The following is a 21,148-nucleotide window of genomic DNA, read 5'->3' as shown; positions in this document are numbered from 1 at the left end:
TTCAGTATTAACATATAGCTGCCGATACATGAGGAAGTGAAAGACTGAGAACCCATGTGACAAGTAACGTCAAAAGCAACTGTAAAAAACATTTTTGCCTTTAAACAAACTTTATTTATAATATTAAATAGAAGGACAAAACTGTGACGTACACTCTTCAAGTATGTGGGCTGTGTTATCTGGACAAGCCGCACTTAGGGGAGCAGCTGCTGTGCCCACATTCACAACATACAAATTAAAATCTACAGTACATTAAGTCATAATCACCCACATTACCTGGCACCACAGTGGGTTAACCCTTTCTGAGACGGGGGTCAGGAAAGGGTGCTGTTAGATCGGGAACTGCATCAACAAGCTGATGCGGTCCCTGATCTGACAGAAAATCAAACCTGCCCAATTGAGATCTACCCAATTTAAAGTCAAATCTCGACTGGGTAGCCCATTGGGGTGCCCATACATGGGCAGATACGCTGCCAAATCGGTCTGAAGGACCAGAATCAGCAACTGAAATCTGCTGTATATAGGGGCAGATTTATCAAATCAAAAGTTCAAATCCCAAATGGGAAAAATTCGGATTGGATACGAAAATTTCTGAAGATCGCAAATATCACGAAAATGCTTACGAAAAAATCGTAAAAGTCACGATAATATCGTATTGGCGATCCGAAAACATTTTCGTACTGAACAGCAGGAAAACCGTTCCGTTTTTTTCACGCAAAAGTATGAAAAAATCGCGCAAGCGTCTAAAAAGTCGCGCAAGCAACGAAAAAGTTGGTGAAAATACGCTCGGAGCGTTCGAATGAATTGGATTGGTAAATCTGCCCCTTAGTGTAGGTGACCTCTGGGAAGCTCATTTAGCAAAAATGGGAACATTTGCAACTGGGCAGTAACCCATAGTCGTCCGTGATAAATCTTTACTATTGCGGGCGACTAATCTCCCCAACATGCCAGTCCACCGGCAAAAAAGTAAATCGCCGGAGGGATGGTATACACATCACTTAGGCCGCCGAAGTGACGCATATGCCATCTTACCAGCGATTTACATTCCTGCCGGTCGGATGGCATGTCGAGGGGATTAGTCGCCCCCAATAGTAAAAATGTATCAAGGGCAACTAATCTCCCCGTGTGCCGCTGCCCTTAGCCAGCTGCAGGTAGAACAATAAAAACAAAGATCCGATTAGTCACAATGGCTTACTGCCCAAATTTGTCCAGTGTTGGTAAATTAGTGTTTGTCCTAGTGAAATGTGGTGCACACCATTTGCATTCTTTGGCAAATATGCCCAATCTGTCTAGCTTTTTTTTTTCTAGCTCTATTTTGAGTTTGGAATTTCCTGTTCCATGCCTGACCATAACCTTCTCCTTTCCAACCTGGCCCAACATTTCACAACCCACATTTGACCTGCCTCATCATCAGACATGGGTGAAGTAAGAACAGAGACATCACTGGGGGGGTGCAGCATATGAGCATTTATGTCACTGTTGGGAAAAGGATCTGCCCACCTGCCTGCAACCTGTGGGTACGGACCAACCTTTGAATTACTAAAACCTTTCGGGTCAAACAAAAAAAGTCAGGTCTCCTCCAGCCAAGTCAACTGGACAAGTAACTGGAGGTTTGGCTGGAAGATATCTGGGTCATGAGTCAGAAAACACTTTCAATTGCAATTACAGATAAAATTATGCTCATAGGGCCTATAAAAAAATAAAAAAGGAACAAATAGTAATTTCATCTTTGAGAAAAGTGGAGATACTGCCACAAAGGTAGGAGGCTACAGTTTTGCCAGTTTTGCAGACGGCTTACATCTTCTTGCTTTACTACACACTATTAAATGTAATATGTAAAAGTGGAACCAGAAAATCCCACACCAAAAAACTAGTGCTACAGGCACCCTGTAATAAGACTCATTTCAGCATCTTTAGGCTTTTGTAGTTCTAATGGGACTACCAGAGCCCTTATTTGGCAACCTTTTTTACAGTGGGGTAACTAGAAAGAGCAAACTCGGCAACCACAGAGGAGCGTACAGGGGTCCATTTTTTGTGGACACGCACCTGACCCTAACCCGCTGTCTCCGAACCCAATCGGATACCCCAAGTCTGTAGGCTTGCACCTAACCCACTCATCCCTGACAGCACAAAGGGGCGAGGTAGTCGCCGGCTTATAAATAGAGGCATCTGGGTGCAAAAGGGGAGGGCGGAAGCAGAACCCACCCTCGACCTGCCAATATTGTGCAAGTGCTGGCCCGCATATCTCTAACAGGGAACCCATATGGTAGGGTCCATACATTAAATTTGAGGTGACCTATGATTTTTATGTGTGCCATCGGTCACCAATAATTTCATGCAGGAGGGACCTCAAAACAACTATTTGTTATTTAAAGTTTTACATTTGAGTGTGGGATTAAGCTGAATCCTTTCACAAAGGATTCAAGCAAATCCCCAAGGAAATACAAACCCTAATTGTCAGGGTTTGGATTCAGGATTCAACTGGATGAAGCATAAGGAAAGAGAAAATGAAGTTGTGATTTTAATGGTTCGGATTTGGTTCAGCCAGGCACTTGGATACAGCCGACTCTGAATCCTGATGAAAAAGGCTTGGATTTGGCCAAATCCTAAACTGTAACCAGGAATCAATACATCCCTAATTCATGAACATGCACACAAATTTTCATACAGGTATGGGATCCCTTATCCAGAAAGCTCCCAATTACGGAAAGCCTGTCTCTCATAGACTCCATTTTAATCAAATAATTAAAAATTGTAAAACTGATTTCCTTTTTCTCTGTAATAATAAAACGGAACCATTGGGGCCAAAACAATCCTATTGGGTTTAATGTTTTATTGATTTTTTAGTAGACTTAAGGTATGGAGATCCAAATTACAGAAAGACCCCTTATCCGGAATACCCTTAGCCCCGAGCATTCTGGATAAGGGGTCCTATACCTGTAGTAGGACACAAAACATTTTTTGTGAAAACAAATAATTTTATTATTTCTTCTGAGCCACCAAACTGACTGCACACACAGAATGCTAATTTTGTGAACATGTATGTATGTATGTATAACTTTATTTATAAAGTGCCACAAGGGTACGCAGCGCTGTACAGTCTTACAGAATACAAAATTACACACAGGGAGGACAAGTGATATAATAAATAAATACAATAAATACATATATGTATACATATATATATAAGTGCCATGTGGTATAGGAAGTAGGTCCCTGCCCCGTAGAGCTTACAATCTGAGTGGTTTTAAAAGTGAGCATTAAAAATATTTTTGTGCAGACAGCCAAAAGGGAATTGGAGAATGGGAAAGTAAGCAATACACTGTAAGATCCGCTCGTTTGGTGAGGTCTCCAAGCAAGCAGATCTTTTCCCAATATGGCCACCTACAGGGCCAAACAATTAAATTAAAACAGCGGGCATAAGCACAGACGGTTCGGGAAGCGCATCAATGAGCTGATGCAGTCCCCGATCCGACGGAAAAATCAAACCTGCTCGTTGGTGGTGCCTACACACCTTTAGGTATGGCGCCCCCACATGACAGATCTTTACACAGGTGAGTTTGTAGTTGGGGGGGGGGTAAATATGCTGTTCTTAAGGTTGCCATGCACTTTAAGATTTTTCTTAACATGTATGGCCAGCCTTAGACTCCCTGTCTCTGTATCCCCCTGACATTCTGTGACTGGCCCACAGGGATACCAGGAAAATTCCCGGTGGGTCCAGGTGTCAATGGGCCATGCTGCTTCTAGCCATTTGGCCTAATTCATGGTCATTACTTCTTTTTCTATGGAAACAAAGCAACTGAATGTATAGAAGAATAGATTAAATTATGCAAAGATAAAAAACTAGGAAAATATAGAGACCAAGTAAGAAGTGTTTGACAAATATCTAGTATAAATAAATTTAAAGCAACTGGACTTGTTTGGTAATCATTGAAGACGTTTCACTACTCATCCGAGCAGCTTCTTCAGTTCAACTGACTGGAATGGGAAGTCCTCAGCATATATACTCTTCCACTAATCCAATCACAATGGCACTTTGTAACTCTTCAGAAAGGTGACATCTGAAACTCCACAGCATTCACACCTCTGTGAGTTTCAGATGTCACCTTTCTGAAGAGTTACAAAGTGCCATTGTGATTGGATTAGTGGAAGAGTACATATGCTGAGGACTTCCCATACCAGTCAGTTGAACTGAAGAAGCTGCTCGAATGAGTAGTGAAACGTCTTCAATGATTACCAAACAAGTCCAGTTGCTTTAAATTTATTTATACTATATATACCATGACCTGGATGAATGAAAATCTTCATAGACATATGTTTGACAAATAGCTTGGAGAGTGGACCTACGGTGTAAGGTTTTCTGGTGGGTCCCTGGCATCCCAATCCCACACTGTTTCTGTCATTATGGCTGGGTAGAAGAAACACTGGCTAAATAGCTACCTGTGCATTCCATACCTCTGGCTCTCCACCTGTTGCTCCTACAATTTACAGTATCCCGATGTGTACCTACTAATGTTCAGATGTGGGAGTTGTAGTCCAGCAAGAGCCACAGCCTGAAATTCCCTATGTAGCAGAAGGCACAGGCAGTGACACACCCAAACATTACACCCACGCACAGAGTTAATCGCCTTCCAGCCTGACACACGGTGACACCCCACAGCGCACACACACTGACATACAGGAAGTTCCTCAATTACTGCCCGGGCCATTTTCCTTTTTCCCTCACCCGGGAGAGTAGGACGCGTACGGGCAGAACCGGAGGAGACGGGGCGGCCGTGGGCAGATGTGGCCCGGACATGGGGGATCCGGACAGGATAGAGACCCGCAGCCCGATCCATGGTAACGCATCCGCGCTACTGACGCACACAATCGCACAGACGGGCCAGGGACCCATAAATCTCTATACACAGAGCTCAGGGTTATATAACCCGCCTTGTTGTGGTACATTGCGCAGGGGGGCTGCACCGGGGCAGTGTTACTGCAGCTATAGCTATTAGAGTACTGTGATTTGCAGAATATGTGGCACTCCATGTTCTTGTGTTGAGCAATTTAGCGCCGGCAGTGATTGCGCAACTCTCCGGTCACTGACTGTTCCAGATTATGAGGCTTATTTACTGCTATTAATATACAAGAGAAAGAACAACCGATGAAGCATTTGCTCATAGGAGAAATCCATAAATGTACTCCCTGCGGTCCCCCAGCAGTTGCTCCAGTGCCAGCACCCCCCCCCCCGGTGCTATATGCAGGTGTAGGCCTTGTGCAATGTAGCTTCCCAGGCGGGAAATTACACGGGCAGCAGGTATAGCGCCAAGTCCTACAGGGAATTTGCTTGATTGTTTAGCTCATTAGTGGTGCAATCGCTGGGTGTTACTGCAAGGTGTCAGAAATGAATGTATTGGCATAATAAATAGAGGTTAGATTAATATACAACCAAATGGCTCCTTCTGTGATCTGCTTACATCTATATAATAGCAAAGGACTTGAGAATATGGCACCATGTCACTAGGATATACATGGGGGGACTGCCCCATGTCCAGTGGTTGAAATGGGGTCCTGTTAGCTGCTTACTCGCTGTGACCCTATTGAACTAAGAGCATGTGTCAGGTTTTCCCGCTCTGTATTGCTGTCTGACCAATGAGAGCGCAGATGCACAACTGCAGCTTGCTCTGTAGTCTGTATAGCAGTGCAGCGTCTGTAGTCTGTATAGCAGTGCAGCGTCTGTAGTCTGTATAGCAATGCAGCGTCTGTAGTCTGTATAGCAGTGCAGCGTCTGTAGTCTGTATAGCAGTGCAGCTTGCTCTGTAGTCTGTATAGCAGTGCAGCGTCTGTAGTCTGTATAGCAATGCAGCTTGCTCTGTAGTCTGTATAGCAGTGCAGCATCTGTAGTCTGTATAGCAGTGCAGCATCTGTAGTCTGTATAGCAGTGCAGCGTCTGTAGTCTGTATAGCAATGCAGCTTGCTCTGTAGTCTGTATAGCAGTGCAGCATCTGTAGTCTGTATAGCAGTGCAGCATCTGTAGTCTGTATAGCAGTGCAGCTTGCTCTGTAGTCTGTATAGCAGTGCAGCATCTGTAGTCTGTATAGCAATGCAGCGTCTGTAGTCTGTATAGCAGTGCAGCTTGCTCTGTAGTCTATATAGCAGTGCAGTGTCTGTAGTCTGTAAAGCAATGCAGCGTCTGTAGTCTGTATAGCAATGCAGCGTCTGTAGTCTGTATAGCAGTGCAGCTTGCTCTGTAGTCTGTATAGCAATGCAGCGTCTGTAGTCTGTATAGCAGTGCAGCTTTCTCTGTAGTCTGTATAGCAATGCAGCGTCTGTAGTCTGTATAGCAGTGCAGCGTCTGTAGTCTGTATAGCAATGCAGCTTGCTCTGTAGTCTGTATAGCAATGCAGCGTCTGTAGTCTGTATAGCAATGCAGCTTGCTCTGTAGTCTGTATAGCAATGCAGCGTCTGTAGTCTGTATAGCAATGCAGCTTGCTCTGTAGTCTGTATAGCAGTGCAGCGTCTGTAGTCTGTATAGCAGTGCAGCGTCTGTAGTCTGTATAGCAGTGCAGCTTGCTCTGTAGTCTGTATAGCAGTGCTGCTTGTTCTGTAGTCTGTATAGCAGTGCAGCGTCTGTAGTCTGTATAGCAATGCAGCTTGCTCTGTAGTCTGTATAGCAATGCAGCTTGCTCTGTAGTCTGTATAGCAGTGCAGCGTCTGTAGTCTGTATAGCAGTGCAGCTTGCTCTGTAGTCTGTATAGCAATGCAGTTGCTCTGTAGTCTGTATAGCAGTGCAGCGTCTGTAGTCTGTATAGCAATGTAGCTTGCTCTGTAGTCTGTATAGCAGTGCAGCGTCTGTAGTCTGTATAGCAGTGCAGCGTCTGTAGTCTGTATAGCAGTGCAGCGTCTGTAGTCTGTATAGCAATGCAGCGTCTGTAGTCTGTATAGCAGTGCAGCGTCTGTAGTCTGTATAGCAGTGCAGCTTGCTCTGTAGTCTGTATAGCAGTGCAGCGTCTGTAGTCTGTATAGCAATGCAGCTTGCTCTGTAGTCTGTATAGCAGTGCAGCATCTGTAGTCTGTATAGCAATGCAGCGTCTGTAGTCTGTATAGCAGTGCAGCTTGCTCTGTAGTCTATATAGCAGTGCAGTGTCTGTAGTCTGTAAAGCAATGCAGCGTCTGTAGTCTGTATAGCAATGCAGCGTCTGTAGTCTGTATAGCAGTGCAGCTTGCTCTGTAGTCTGTATAGCAATGCAGCATCTGTAGTCTGTATAGCAGTGCAGCTTGCTCTGTAGTCTGTATAGCAATGCAGCGTCTGTAGTCTGTATAGCAGTGCAGCGTCTGTAGTCTGTATAGCAATGCAGCTTGCTCTGTAGTCTGTATAGCAATGCAGCGTCTGTAGTCTGTATAGCAATGCAGCTTGCTCTGTAGTCTGTATAGCAATGCAGCGTCTGTAGTCTGTATAGCAATGCAGCTTGCTCTGTAGTCTGTATAGCAGTGCAGCGTCTGTAGTCTGTATAGCAGTGCAGCTTGCTCTGTAGTCTGTATAGCAGTGCTGCTTGTTCTGTAGTCTGTATAGCAGTGCAGCGTCTGTAGTCTGTATAGCAATGCAGCTTGCTCTGTAGTCTGTATAGCAATGCAGCTTGCTCTGTAGTCTGTATAGCAGTGCAGCGTCTGTAGTCTGTATAGCAGTGCAGCTTGCTCTGTATTCTGTATAGCAATGCAGTTGCTCTGTAGTCTGTATAGCAGTGCAGCGTCTGTAGTCTGTATAGCAATGTAGCTTGCTCTGTAGTCTGTATAGCAGTGCAGCGTCTGTAGTCTGTATAGCAGTGCAGCGTCTGTAGTCTGTATAGCAGTGCAGCGTCTGTAGTCTGTATAGCAATGCAGCGTCTGTAGTCTGTATAGCAGTGCAGCTTCTGTAGTCTGTATAGCAGTGCAGCTTGCTCTGTAGTCTGTATAGCAGTGCAGCGTCTGTAGTCTGTATAGCAGTGCAGCGTCTGTAGTCTGTATAGCAATGCAGCGTCTGTAGTCTGTATAGCAGTGCAGCTTCTGTAGTCTGTATAGCAATGCAGCTGCTCTGTAGTCTGTATAGCAGTGCAGCGTCTGTAGTCTGTATAGCAATGTAGCTTGCTCTGTAGTCTGTATAGCAGTGCAGCGTCTGTAGTCTGTATAGCAGTGCAGCGTCTGTAGTCTGTATAGCAGTGCATCGTCTGTAGTCTGTATAGCAATGCAGCGTCTGTAGTCTGTATAGCAGTGCAGCTTCTGTAGTCTGTATAGCAATGCAGCTTGCTCTGTAGTCTGTATAGCAGTGCAGCGTCTGTAGTCTGTATAGCAGTGCAGCGTCTGTAGTCTGTATAGCAATGCAGCGTCTGTAGTCTGTATAGCAGTGCAGCTTCTGTAGTCTGTATAGCAGTGCAGCTTGCTCTGTAGTCTGTATAGCAGTGCAGCGTCTGTAGTCTGTATAGCAATGCAGCTTGCTCTGTAGTCTGTATAGCAGTGCAGCATCTGTAGTCTGTATAACAATGCAGCTTGCTCTGTAGTCTGTATAGCAATGCAGCTTGCTCTGTATTCTGTATAGCAGTGCAGGTTGCTCAGTGCAGCTTGCTCTGTAGTCTGTATAACAATGCAGCTTGCTCTGTAGTCTGTATAGCAATGCAGCTTGCTCTGTAGTCTGTATAGCAGTGCGGCATCTGTAGTCTGTATAGCAGTGCAGCGTCTGTAGTCTGTATAGCAATGCAGCTTGCTCTGTAGTCTGTATAGCAATGCAGCGTCTGTAGTCTGTATAGCAATGCAGTTTGCTCTGTAGTCTGTATAGCAATGCAGCATCTGTAGTCTGTATAGCAATGCAGCTTGCTCTGTAGTCTGTATAGCAATGCAGCTTGCTCTGTATTCTGTATAGCAGTGCAGGTTGCTCAGTGCAGCTTGCTCTGTAGTCTGTATAACAATGCAGCTTGCTCTGTAGTCTGTATAGCAATGCAGCTTGCTCTGTAGTCTGTATAGCAGTGCGGCATCTGTAGTCTGTATAGCAGTGCAGCGTCTGTAGTCTGTATAGCAATACAGCTTGCTCTGTAGTCTGTATAGCAATGCAGCGTCTGTAGTCTGTATAGCAATGCAGTTTGCTCTGTAGTCTGTATAGCAATGCAGCATCTGTAGTCTGTATAGCAATGCAGCTTGCTCTGTAGTCTGTATAGCAGTGCAGCTTGCTCTGTAGTCTGTATAGCAGTGCAGCTTGCTCTGTAGTCTGTATAGCAGTGCAGCGTCTGTAGTCTGTATAGCAATGCAGCGTCTGTAGTCTGTATAGCAATGCAGCTTGCTCTGTAGTCTGTATAGCAATGCAGCCTCTGTAGTCTGTATAGCAATGCAGCATCACTACTGCCACTAATATATGTGCTTGGGTAGATAGTTGGCTCTGACTGGGGATAGAGGAGTGAGGTTCTGTTTCACTAATATATTTGCTGTCACTGTATCATAATAATGTACCGTGCAACCTTATACACATAGCGGGCTCATTATATGACATTACACATGTTTAAGAGCTGGATTATATTAAAGAGCTTGTTCACATTTTAGTTAACTTTTTAACGTGGTATAGAATGCCCTATTCTTAGCAACTTTTTAATTGGTCTTGGAATGTTTGTCTTATTCTTCTGCCTTTTTCTAGCTGAAAGATGGCAACTTTATTGTTACTTTTTATTATTTATTCTATTCAGGCCCTCTCCTATTCATCTTTCAGTCTCTTGTTTAAATCATTGCCTGATTGCCAAGGTAAATTGCACCCGAGCAACCAGATATTTGCTGAAATTCTGCACTGGAGAGCTGCTGAACAATAAGCATTACACTATACTGAAAGCTGACCACCCCTTTAAAATTAAAATGTGTTACAAAAAAATTCTATGCAGTTATTGAGAAGACCAGGTTTATATATAACCTTTTGATGGCAACATCTAGCTGGAAGGACCCTAGTTTGAGCGATCCACTGTGATGGATTGGGATTTATTAATTCATAATACTATATGCTTGTTGTCACCGGGCCATACATATACTAAAGGTGGGGTGGGAAATACATTGTATCACAATATACTTGTGGTCCTGTGCCATAATATACTATGGTCTTGTACTGTGATACACTGTAGGCCATAATTCTGGGGATAATGTGTCATAATATTCTTCATATGCTTTGCCATAATATTCATTATATGTTGGGACTACTGTTACATTCTTACTGGTGTTACTAAGCATTTGTCTATATTTGTCAGGGTGTCATTATATATTGGGGTTACCTAACCATTATATCCCCATTATCCAGAAATCCAAAATTACAGGAAGGCCATATCCCGTAGAGCCCATTTTTAAAGAAACCACTCTAATATTTTAAAATGATTTACTTTTTTTCTATAATAATAAAACAGTACCTTGTACTTGATGATAAGTAAGCTGCATGAATATGTTTATTTCATGCTGAAATGTTTTTTAGCACACATAAGGCATGGAGATCCAAATTACAGAAAGATCACATTGAGAAAACCCTAGGCATTTCAGATAATTGATTCTAAACCTCTGTTGGTATCATGTCGTTTTTATATTATTATTATTTACTTCATTATATTATGATTTTTTATGACATCTCACATGCCAGTCACTATGCTATTACATTTTTTTCCATACAGGTATAGGATCTATTATGCAGTACCATAATATTCTGGGGTCTCTGTGTCAATTTTAAACTTGTATTACTGTGTCATGATGGGGTCACCACATACTTGCATCACTGTGCATCATGTATAAGAATGGACATGTTCTTTTTGCACTGCTACTAGAACTTGCATTGCTTGGAAAACATGCTTTAGTTTTGGTTGTCAGTATGTCTGTCCCGCAAGCTGTTGATCGTGGCTCGTGCAATATTTTAGCATCACAAGTAATATGTAATTACTATAAATGCCTGCGGCATTATGACCCCACAAGCAGCATGCAGTTGGCTTCATCAGATATCATTCATTAAGGTGTCCTCCACCCTAAAACTATTATTTTACTTTAAACAAATCCATATTTTCTGACATTATAAAGCAGTAGTTACTAGTATAAAAGCTGAGCTACTTTCACTAACTTACGCCCCCACCTTTTTTCAAATACAGGGCAATTGTTCAGAGCTCCCTATCTACCATTGAACAAAAAAACCCCTCCCTTACGTTAATTAGCAGCCTTTGAGCAGCTCATTATCAGGGGCTTTTTGGCGGACTGGTAATTCATTTTATCAGCTCCTTTAAAGTCCTGTGGGATTAGGAAGTGACAAGAAGTGCTACAGTAAAACTGGCTTCATATTCTTGTTTAGTGACAGAAATATTAGAAACGTTAGATATTTCTTCATGAAAACAATAGGAGAAAAAGTATGTTAGGCAAAAGCCCTATTTATTGGGCTCATGTTGAAAAGGGGAGTTTTTGGGTGGAGAAAGAAAGGGCGATCAGACTGCAGTCTCACAGCCAGCCCAGAAAGCTTTTACATTGCTGGGGTCAATGATTTCTGTCAGGCCACTGTATGAGAGACGTTTGTATGTATTTCCCATGCTTCTGTCTTCTGAGTACTTCAACTAACTCCCGGTGTGAAGGCTTAAAAAATAATAATGTGTTCAGGACTTATGTAAATTATACAAAAACATAAGAACACAATCTGATTAAAGAGGATATAAAATATTCACTCTTAGGGGGAGATTTATTAAGAAACGAACGCTCAGAGCATTTATTCGAATGCTCAGAGTGTATTTTCGTTGAATTTTTCACACTTGTGTAACTTTTTCGGACGCTTGCGCAACTTTTTTTACGTTTGCGTGAAAAATCCGGAAAGGTTCTGCCGCTGTTTACAATCGTTCGGAACGAAGATTTTGTGACTTTCGGATCACCAATACGATTTTATCGTGACTAATATGATTTTTCCGTAAGCATTTTCGTGATATTTGCAATCTTCAGAAATTATCGTATCCAATCCGAATTTTTCCATTCGGAATTTGAACTCGTCTTTTAATGAATCGGCCCCTTTGTGTCACTTTCTTTGCCAAAGTTGAGCAAAGCTTCCTCCTGCAGGAAACCGAATCAATGCGTATGCCTGCTCACCAGCGATCCAGTTTATTGCCAGTGAGAAAGAATTTCAGGAAGATTTGGCACCCACGGTAGCCAAGATTAACTGCAGGCAATTAATATCTCCTTGGGCCATGGCCCTTAGCCTTATAGTCTAAATACCGCTTCAACATGGAACTAGGTGAGGGAGGGGTTAAACGACTGCCAACCTAATAGGACAGGGGGGACTTTTGTGGCAGGTTGTCCCTTATGAGCTGGCATATGGACACAAAGAAATTCTGATGATCATCTTCTATGGAATATAATTTCTACTGGAATGAGTGTTTTTGGACTAAACCTAAACATCGGTCGCTGCTCACTTTAGATGAGAAATAGACTAAGGACACTCAGAGCCAGGGCTGCCATTAGTAATCATTGCCAATGCATGGAAAACACTTTGTTTTAGATTCGGTCAAATACCAAGGGGCAGATTTATAAAATACGATTTTCAGATTGTTAAAAGTACAATTGGAAAAAAATTTGGACCATCTAAGATCATTTCTGATGTGCGTTAATTGGCCAAAAATTTGTATCGTGGTCGTATGAAAATATTGTTGTGCGATCCAAAAGTTACGAAATTTTCGTATCCAAACGATCGTAAATGGAGTAAAAAACCTTTCGGACTTTGAACCTTCAATGCAGGAATTTGGAAGCCTCCCATAGGACTCCGTGGCACTCTGCAGCTCCAACCTGGCCTAAAGAAAGTCACGATACCGAAGCTTGAATAAATTCCAAAACTTTCGTAGTTGTTGCGACAAATTGACGCAAAGCATGAAAAAGTTGCGTAATTTGATAAATTCAAATTCAGGGGGAGAAAAATCAGCACATGAGCGTAATACCAAACCAAATCCATTATTCAGTGGATCCCTAGTTAGCAGTGCTCCCCCAGGGGGCTCAAGCTATTAGGCCACTGAGCCACTTGGGTGGTGCCCCAATGCAAAAAAAAAAAGCCTCTTGCACACACAGGTACATCCCTGATTTAACTCCCCAATTATGCCAAGACTGCTACCACAACCTGCCGCAAACCTGGGCACTCCCACCTCTTAAATAGCCTGCAAATTATGCCTTTCGGTCTAATTGTCCCCCTTTCTGTCTAATGGTCATCCTTCAACATTTAAAAAACAAGGGGGTATGGCAACAGTGAATAATAGGGACAGGGAAATAAGGACAATTCAGAATCAGAAATCATCATGTAAAATCCCCAAAGTAGTGTGCATGTTAGTGCCCTTTGACGGATATGAGAAACTTGCAGTTCAATTACTTAAGCAAAGAGACATCATTAATTAAAACAAATGGATCCATAGTGGAACATTATGAGTTGGTTCATAAAAGTTATACTTTAGATATAATCACTTGGGGAATTAAACAAGTTGGAAAAACCCTAAAGGTTTAGTGCTTGGGACAGGAAGAGAGGCTTGGTGGTTTTATTTAAGGAGTTAGTATTTGTGGGCTACATGAGGAACTGTAAAGGATATTTTATGCTGTATCTAATAGAAGTTATGGAATATTCAAATAAACAGAGCAGAATGTTTGTGCCACAAAGTAAAGGGAAAACAGAACTTGAAATTAGCAGTGGCCTGAGCCCATTAAAGAGAGAAAGTACAGGAGATTGAGGGGTGCTCTTGTGTCTAGTCTATTTTAGGGTTAGAAATGCACCACAGATGTTGATAGAAATAGCTTTCAAATGATGTCAAAATAGCTAATTAGCCACGTAGGATGTGGAGTCAATATGTGGCCGGTATTAAAGGAGTTAGGTAGCAACCCTATTTGTTGCATGTGGGAGAGGTGATCTCCTGCACTGACTCTGCTCTAAGCTACATTGTACTATAGACCTGAAAACAACTAATTAAGCACCTACTTAATAATAAAATGTGTGAAAACAATATAGGTGACGTGTTACTGAGGCTAGAATAAGAGAGGGCTGCATCACTAAGCAAGCCTATTGCTCTAGCTCCTCGGGGGCTACCATTCTAGCTACTGTAAACTATTTTAACTACAGCCAGCCATTGATGGGCCGAGCACAGCATTTTTTGGCCCATGGGTTGTCTCTGTAGCTCAGAACATGTCAGGGACGAAGATTTAGTCACGCTGGTTTGTTTTTAAAATGTCCACAGTGGCCTGGGCCACCATAAAATTTTATATGCCCCCCCGCACAAAATTGTGGGTGACCCATAATGCATGCAAAATTTTGGGTTACCTACCCTTTAATCAAGCCATCGATACCTAGCTGACCACTGTACAACTAAGCTTTGATGAGTAAAGGATGACAAATATGTATTATATAGCAACACCTCCAAATTCTTCTCCATATTTGTCATGCAGATTCCAGACTGAAATTGGGAATTAAATTGTAGTGAAGGCTGTCTGCCTTGTCTTGCATCCCCACTGTACCTTGGTGATAGCCTGCCTGTTCTTTTGCTGTTAAGGATATGAACTACATACCTCATAAACCTCACCTTAAAAACACCCGATCCAATATATATATGTAACCTTTGTTATATACTATCTTTATTAGTGAATCTGACTGGAAACGAGGACAGAGTTGCCATGAAAGACTTTGAACTGCTGAAGATCTTGGGAACTGGAGGTAAGGACTTCCCTTTTCTACAACCCATTCTCTATAGGCACCTTAAAGGGGAACACCACCCAAAAACAACTGAAGCTTTTTGAAAAGTAAACATAATTTCAAGCAAATTTGCAATATACATCAATTAAAAAATATACATCCTTTTCGTGATCTAGTATAAATAAATTTAAAGCAACTGGACTTGTTTGGTAATCATTGAAGACGTTTCACTACCCATCCGAGCAGCTTCTTCAGTTCAACTGACTGGTATGGGAAGTCCTCAGCATATACACTCTTCCACTAATCCAATCACAATGGCACTATGTAACTCTTCAGAAAGGTGACATCTGAAACTCACAGAGTTTCACAGAATGTAAACATCTCAGAGGAGCACTAAAAGCTTGTGGCTACCCAGACTGGGCTTTTGTCAAAACAAGAGCAACTAAGCCCAACAGGAACACCAAAAGGAATAACCATCCTGAGGCAGAGAGAAGGCGCAATATAGTCATCCCATATGTAGCAGGAGTGTCAGAGAAACTCAGGAGAATTTTCAACAAACACCACATCCCTGTGTTTTTCAAACCTAGCAACACACTGAGACAAAAACTTGTACACCCAAAGGATCCAACACCAAAGGAAAAACAAAGCAATGTTGTATACGCAGTCCAGTGTAGCGAGGAGTGCCCAGACCTGTACATTGGTGAAACAAAGCAACTGCTCTCCAAGCGAATGGCTCAGCATAGGAGGGCGAACACTACAGGCCAGGACTCTGCTGTATTTCTACACCTAAAAGACAAGGGACACTCCTTTGAAAATAGCAACGTCCAAATTTTGGACAAAGAAGACCGCTGGTTTGAAAGAGGTGTAAAAGAGGCCATTCATGTCAAAGTGGAGAAACCATCCCTTAACAGAGGCGGGGGACTTCGACACCATCTGTCTGCTACATACAATGCTGTTCTAACATCTGTACCTCGGCAGTTTTAGAACTCTTCACACATCCATTCATGCAACTCCAAAAAGTAACACCTGTTTGAAGAGTTGCATGATACTTTGGTAATCCTTTCAAAGTAACTCCACAGCATTCACACCTCTGTGAGTTTCAGATGTCACCTTTCTGAAGAGTTACGAAGTGCCATTGTGATTGGATTAGTGGAAGAGTATATATGCTGAGGACTTCCCATACCAGTCAGTTGAACTGAAGAAGCTGCTCGGATGAGTAGTGAAACGTCTTCAATGATTACCAAACAAGTCCAGTTGCTTTAAATTTATTTATACTAGATATACCATGACCTGGATGAATGAAAATCTTCATAGACATCCTTTTCGTGATTTTTAATGTAATATGATTTGGAACAGTTACCTAAGCCCTGCCCCCTATTTTGCTGATCTGGCTGACTACATTGAGTCTCAAATATAATTTAACAGTAGTTGACTGTTCTCAGCCTGCATCTTCCAAATCTCAGTTCCCTGCAAATGATGTCAGTGAGGAAAGGAACATCACAGTGCAATGCATTGTGGGTTATGTAGTCCCTACATGCTCTCTGTAAGCTGTGGAGTCGTTACCATTTGTAACATTAGTGATTTAGCCCCTCCTCCCCTGCTATTTCAAATGATGCAGAAAGAGTAGAACTGTTTTGCTGCTGGATTTCAGCATATAAAAATTGTATTTATTCATACTTTTTGAAGGAACAGATTACAGTAATAGGTATATTAGGGGTGCTCTGTGTTGTGTGGGGCTCTTTAACAAACTTTGGTTTGGAAGCTGGAGTTCCCCTTTAAGCTATTTATCTCTATGTTTTGATGTTAATCAAAACAATGGTGTGGCATATTCAGGACTCATGGCACGTGTTTCTTATTCTCTACTGGCTTTACTGTATAGCCTGAATTTTCATGAAAATGAACATTTAATATGATCTTTATATAATGGAAATAAGACATTTTCTAAATATAACTGATCAACAATCTGTCTCTCTGCATTCATGAATCAGAATAAGATTTTGCTTGACAGTTTCTGTATGTCAGATACATAGGTGTGTTCTCTCTTAGCCTAGACTATGTATTAGACCTGTTTCAGAATAACTCCAACACAAAGCTGCCTATAGAGAGACAGATTGTGGAGAGTGGGCACTGAAGAATTAATTTAGAAGCAGTACAGAATGTTTAACTGATTATTTTTAGATTCTATTTTCATTTTTGAAATAGTCCTCTTTTAATGGAAACCATGTTTCTTAAAGGAACAGTAACACCAAAAAATGAAAGTGTATAAAAGTAACTAAAATATAATGTGCTGCTTCCCTGCACTGGTAAAAGTTGTGTGTTTACTTCAGAAAGTCTACTATAATTTATATAAATAAGCTGCTATGTAGCCATGGGGGCATCCATTCAAAGGAGAAAAGGCACAGGCACATAGCAGATAACAGATAAAACACTATTGTATTCTACAGAGCTTATCTGCTATCTGCTGTGTAACCTGTGTCTTTTCTCCTTTTTTCCAGCTTGAATGGCTGCCCCCGTGGCTACACAGCAGCTTATCATATAAATTATAGTAGTGTTACTGTAGCTAACACACCAGTTTTACCAGTGCAGGGCAACAGTGCATTATATTTTTATTACTTTAAAGCTCTTTCATTTTTTGGTGTTACTGTTCCTTTAATGGTGACAACAAAAGAGTATGCCAAGTGTACCATGAGCCCAAAGGTTGCTATACATGTGCTGATAAGACTGTGTGAATATCCACGTACTAAGGATGTTGGTTATTTGGCAGATAAGAAAGTGAAGAGGAGCCACCGATTCTTTTTTACTTGTTGTTCCCCTTTGTGCCCTTTGCACAAATTATAAAAATCATAGAAACGTGGCTATACAGTATGTGGTCCCTCATACACACTCTGTCTGTTTGGCTTGTGGGCCAAGCAGTCAGAAAGCATACTCCATTGACTCATGTGTAAGGCGCCTTTAGAGATGGAAAGTTGAAGAGGTATTGCATGTTAATTCCATGGTTACAAACAAAAGCGAATGGCACTCAGGACTACAAACAAGGGTATAACCCTTAAAAGTTTATTGCGGAGGTGCAACGTTTCGGGGCGATGTGACCCCTTTATCAACCCCTTTATGATGTTAATTCCATGCCCATGTTAAATTATATTTTTGGTGATAATCCGGTCACTGGGGGCACAGAAATATTTGGGGCACACTAATATTTAGAAAAAGTATCTTTTATTTGTGCAAACAGCATCCCAGCACCTTATACCACTTCCTAATGTGCAGTACAATAAAAATATTCTAAAGGCTAACCGCCAAGTGGTGTCCCACCTGGGGTCAGACTATAGTATTAGCAAAGGTCAGGAACATCTTATGCATATAAAATAGAAACACGTGATGTTATGATGACATATGTCCCAGCATGTAGAAGCTGCAAATTAGTAAACCCCTCAAATTCATTGTGAGTGTTATGAAGTCATTCATGTCCACTATAAGTTAATGCCACTCAGGGCTTTCTCCTTTTACACTGTCTGATATATGCATCATTTAGAGCAGTGCTGTCCAACTTCTGCGGTGCCGAGGCCCGGAATTGCTCTAGCATACATGGAGGAGGGCCGCTAATGGAAGCCAGTTTTGACCACTCCCCTTTTTAAAAACCACACCCACTTCAAACCACACCTATTTTATCACAATGGTGGTAGCACAGCAAAATCCCAAATGCTTGGTCCTTACTGCGGGGATATCAACCGTCATTCATATGTCAAAGAATTATATTATGTCATATTAAGATATACCCTTAAATCCATATGCCTCCTCCTCCTCTGTGGATAACACAGCAACCCCCAGCACATAATTACACACCTTAGGGGCCATTAAATGGCTATTTCCAACTGCAAACAAACTGCCACAACAAACCCCTGCCAGGTTCACCTCCCACAAGCAGCATAGGGCAGGCAGTATGTCACACACAGGCAGCACTCTGCCTGCCCTACCCTGCCTGTGTGTGCCATACTCTGCCTGCCCTTAGCTGCCTGTACGTGCCATGCTCTGACTGCCCTACCCTGCCTGTGTGTGCCATACCCTCCCTGCCCTATGCTGCCTGTGTGTGCCATACTCTGCCTGCCTTATGCTGCCTGTGTGTGCCGTACCCTCCCTGCCCTATGCTACCTGTGTGTGCCATACTCTGCCTGCCCTACCTGTTTGTGCCATACTCTGCCTGCCCTATGTTGCCTGTGTGTGCCATACTCTGCCTACCCTATGCTCCCTGTGTGTGTCATACTCTGCCTACCCTATGCTCCCTGTGTGTGCCATACTCTGCCTACCCTATGCTCCCCGTGTGTCCCATACACACAGGCAGCATAGTTTAGGCACTACCTACAGTGTCTGAGGTGTGAACAGGTCAACAATTACAGCCTGAGCCTGAGATGTGAACACTGCAGGGGGTGAACAATGCAGAGATTAAAAGGTGTTAAAAACACAGGGGATTACATTTTTAAACAATACAGGGGGATTACAGCCTGAATCTGAGGTGAGAACCATGGGGCCAGTTAATCTCAAAGGTAAACCATCAAAGCAGCCAGACAGGTAGGGGGCCACACAGAGGGGATCCTCTGGGGGCCGCCAGTTGGACAGCACTGATTTAGAGTACTTGATATTAGAATGTGACAGTAATAAGGGAGATGCCTCTCTGGGTCTCCGAGTGCTCCGAGTCAGTTAGAAGCTAGACTGTATATTGATTCACACCACAGTTACAATAATTACCAATCAATAGTACCAGTGACGGGAAATGTGCACAGTCCTCTTTTCAAATGCTCCATCAACCGCCACTATAAACTGGTGCGTACTAAAAGATATAGTTCAACTACACACTCTTTACCCATGCTGTTGAAACAAGTAAATGCTTGTTTTACTTGCCACATAGTCCAATAGTAGCAGTCTCTTTGTTACTAGTCATTGCTGTCTGCGATTAGTCCAAGTCGATTCTGTACCCGCACTCTGCATCACTCTGACCGACACATGTTTCGCTTTGGCTTCTTCACTGGGTCCTTTATATGTGACGTCCCAACCAGTCCTTTATTAAAAGACCAGCCCTGGGATGCAGTTTGCACAAATAAAAGATACCTTTTCTATTTTTCTAAACATTAGTGCGCCAAATCTTTCTGTGCTCTTGGTTTTTATTAGCTTAAATATTGGTTAGTGTGATGGGGGCACCTTTCCCGTATTTGGGGCCTGTGTACAAACACCTGTTCCAATTGATCTATAGATTTTTGTGATTTGGGCACTGGTTTATTGTAGTCTATAATGTTTATCTCTTACTCTAACCTTGTATGTTTTAACTGAATATTTATTAAATATTAATTAATGTTGTTTATAAATGTTTATTTTTCCTTTAATATATGTTTTATATACATTTGTGTGTTTTTCTTATTCTTGATTATAAATATTTAACTCTTCTTTTGTATACCCTGTGTCCTGTCAAAGCATATGGCAAGGTATTCCTTGTACGGAAGGTGACTGGGCCAGATGCCAGCCGTCTCTATGCTATGAAAGTCCTCCAGAAATGTGCACTAGTCAAGAAGGAGAAAACTGTGGAGCACACTAAAACTGAGCGCAACGTACTAGAACATGTGAGGGAAAGCCCCTTCCTAGTAACACTCCATTATGCCTTCCAGACAGATGCCAAGCTCCATCTTATACTGGGTAAGTATTCTCATTGTGCTGTTACCATTAAAAGGAAAACCGTATGTGTATTTGTACATAGTTTAGGTAACACAGTGTTAAGACGGCTATACACAGACTAATCCGAATATCCGATACTGAATCGGGTGCCATACACAGTGTTACATATGGACATGCAGAAATTAAATTGGCTATATTTGAAGATGACCTTCTTCTATTTTATATCCTAAGCATTCTTTCTCTGCTATGTCAGACAGAATACAATTCTATCTGGATTTGCTATTAATTTGGGAAAGTCTGTTGCTCTCCGTTTGAATAATAATAAAACATGTAGTTGGGGTAAATCCTACAAATTTGCTTGGCACAAGAATATATAAGCAGAAGCTCTATTGCCTTAAAGGAACAGTAACCTCAAAATATGAAAGCGTATTAAAGTAATTACAATATGATGCACTGTTACCCTGCACTGGTATAACTGGTGTGTTTGCCTCAGAAAGACTATTATTGTTTATATAAGCAAAGCTGCTGTGTAGCCATGGGGGCCACTTCCAGTTCAGCTCTCTCTTCAATTCGACAAGGTTGTCGGAGTGGAGAGCCTTCTGCGCATGCCTGGAGGCAGCAGGAGCCAGTCTGTGCATTAGCCGTTTTTTTTTTTTTTTTTTTTTTATGAGAGACCTGAACAGGAAGTGGGGGCGGGGCTTCACTCTGCACAAGGAAGCAATGATAAAGAATACCTTCTAACTGAGGAACCAGGTCAGAGAGAATGCTGGGACAAAGGTAGGTAATTCTGGAGGCTGTTTAGAGTAATTTTACTCATAGAAAAAAAAAAGGTTTACTTAT

At 42.1% G+C, this 21,148-nt stretch overlaps 1 protein-coding gene across 1 annotated transcript in view; it reads left to right on the top strand.

Annotated features, from left to right (window-relative positions):
* Positions 1-4,628: 4,628 nt before the first annotated feature.
* Positions 4,629-21,148, top strand: part of rps6ka4 (ribosomal protein S6 kinase, 90kDa, polypeptide 4) — a 35,124-nt gene continuing 18,604 nt past the window's right edge. The window contains exons 1-3 of the mRNA XM_002941455.5: positions 4,629-4,839; positions 14,600-14,671; positions 20,111-20,329. Of these exons, the coding sequence (XP_002941501.1) occupies positions 4,797-4,839; positions 14,600-14,671; positions 20,111-20,329 (334 nt within the window). The 5' untranslated portion in view covers positions 4,629-4,796. The remainder of the gene's footprint in view (positions 4,840-14,599; positions 14,672-20,110; positions 20,330-21,148) is intronic.

Source organism: Xenopus tropicalis, chromosome 4, assembly GCF_000004195.4.
Source record: "Xenopus tropicalis strain Nigerian chromosome 4, UCB_Xtro_10.0, whole genome shotgun sequence".
Lineage (NCBI taxonomy): Eukaryota > Metazoa > Chordata > Amphibia > Anura > Pipidae > Xenopus > Xenopus tropicalis.
Note: the sequence above shows the minus strand (reverse complement) of the source record. Positions and strands in the feature narration are given on the sequence as shown.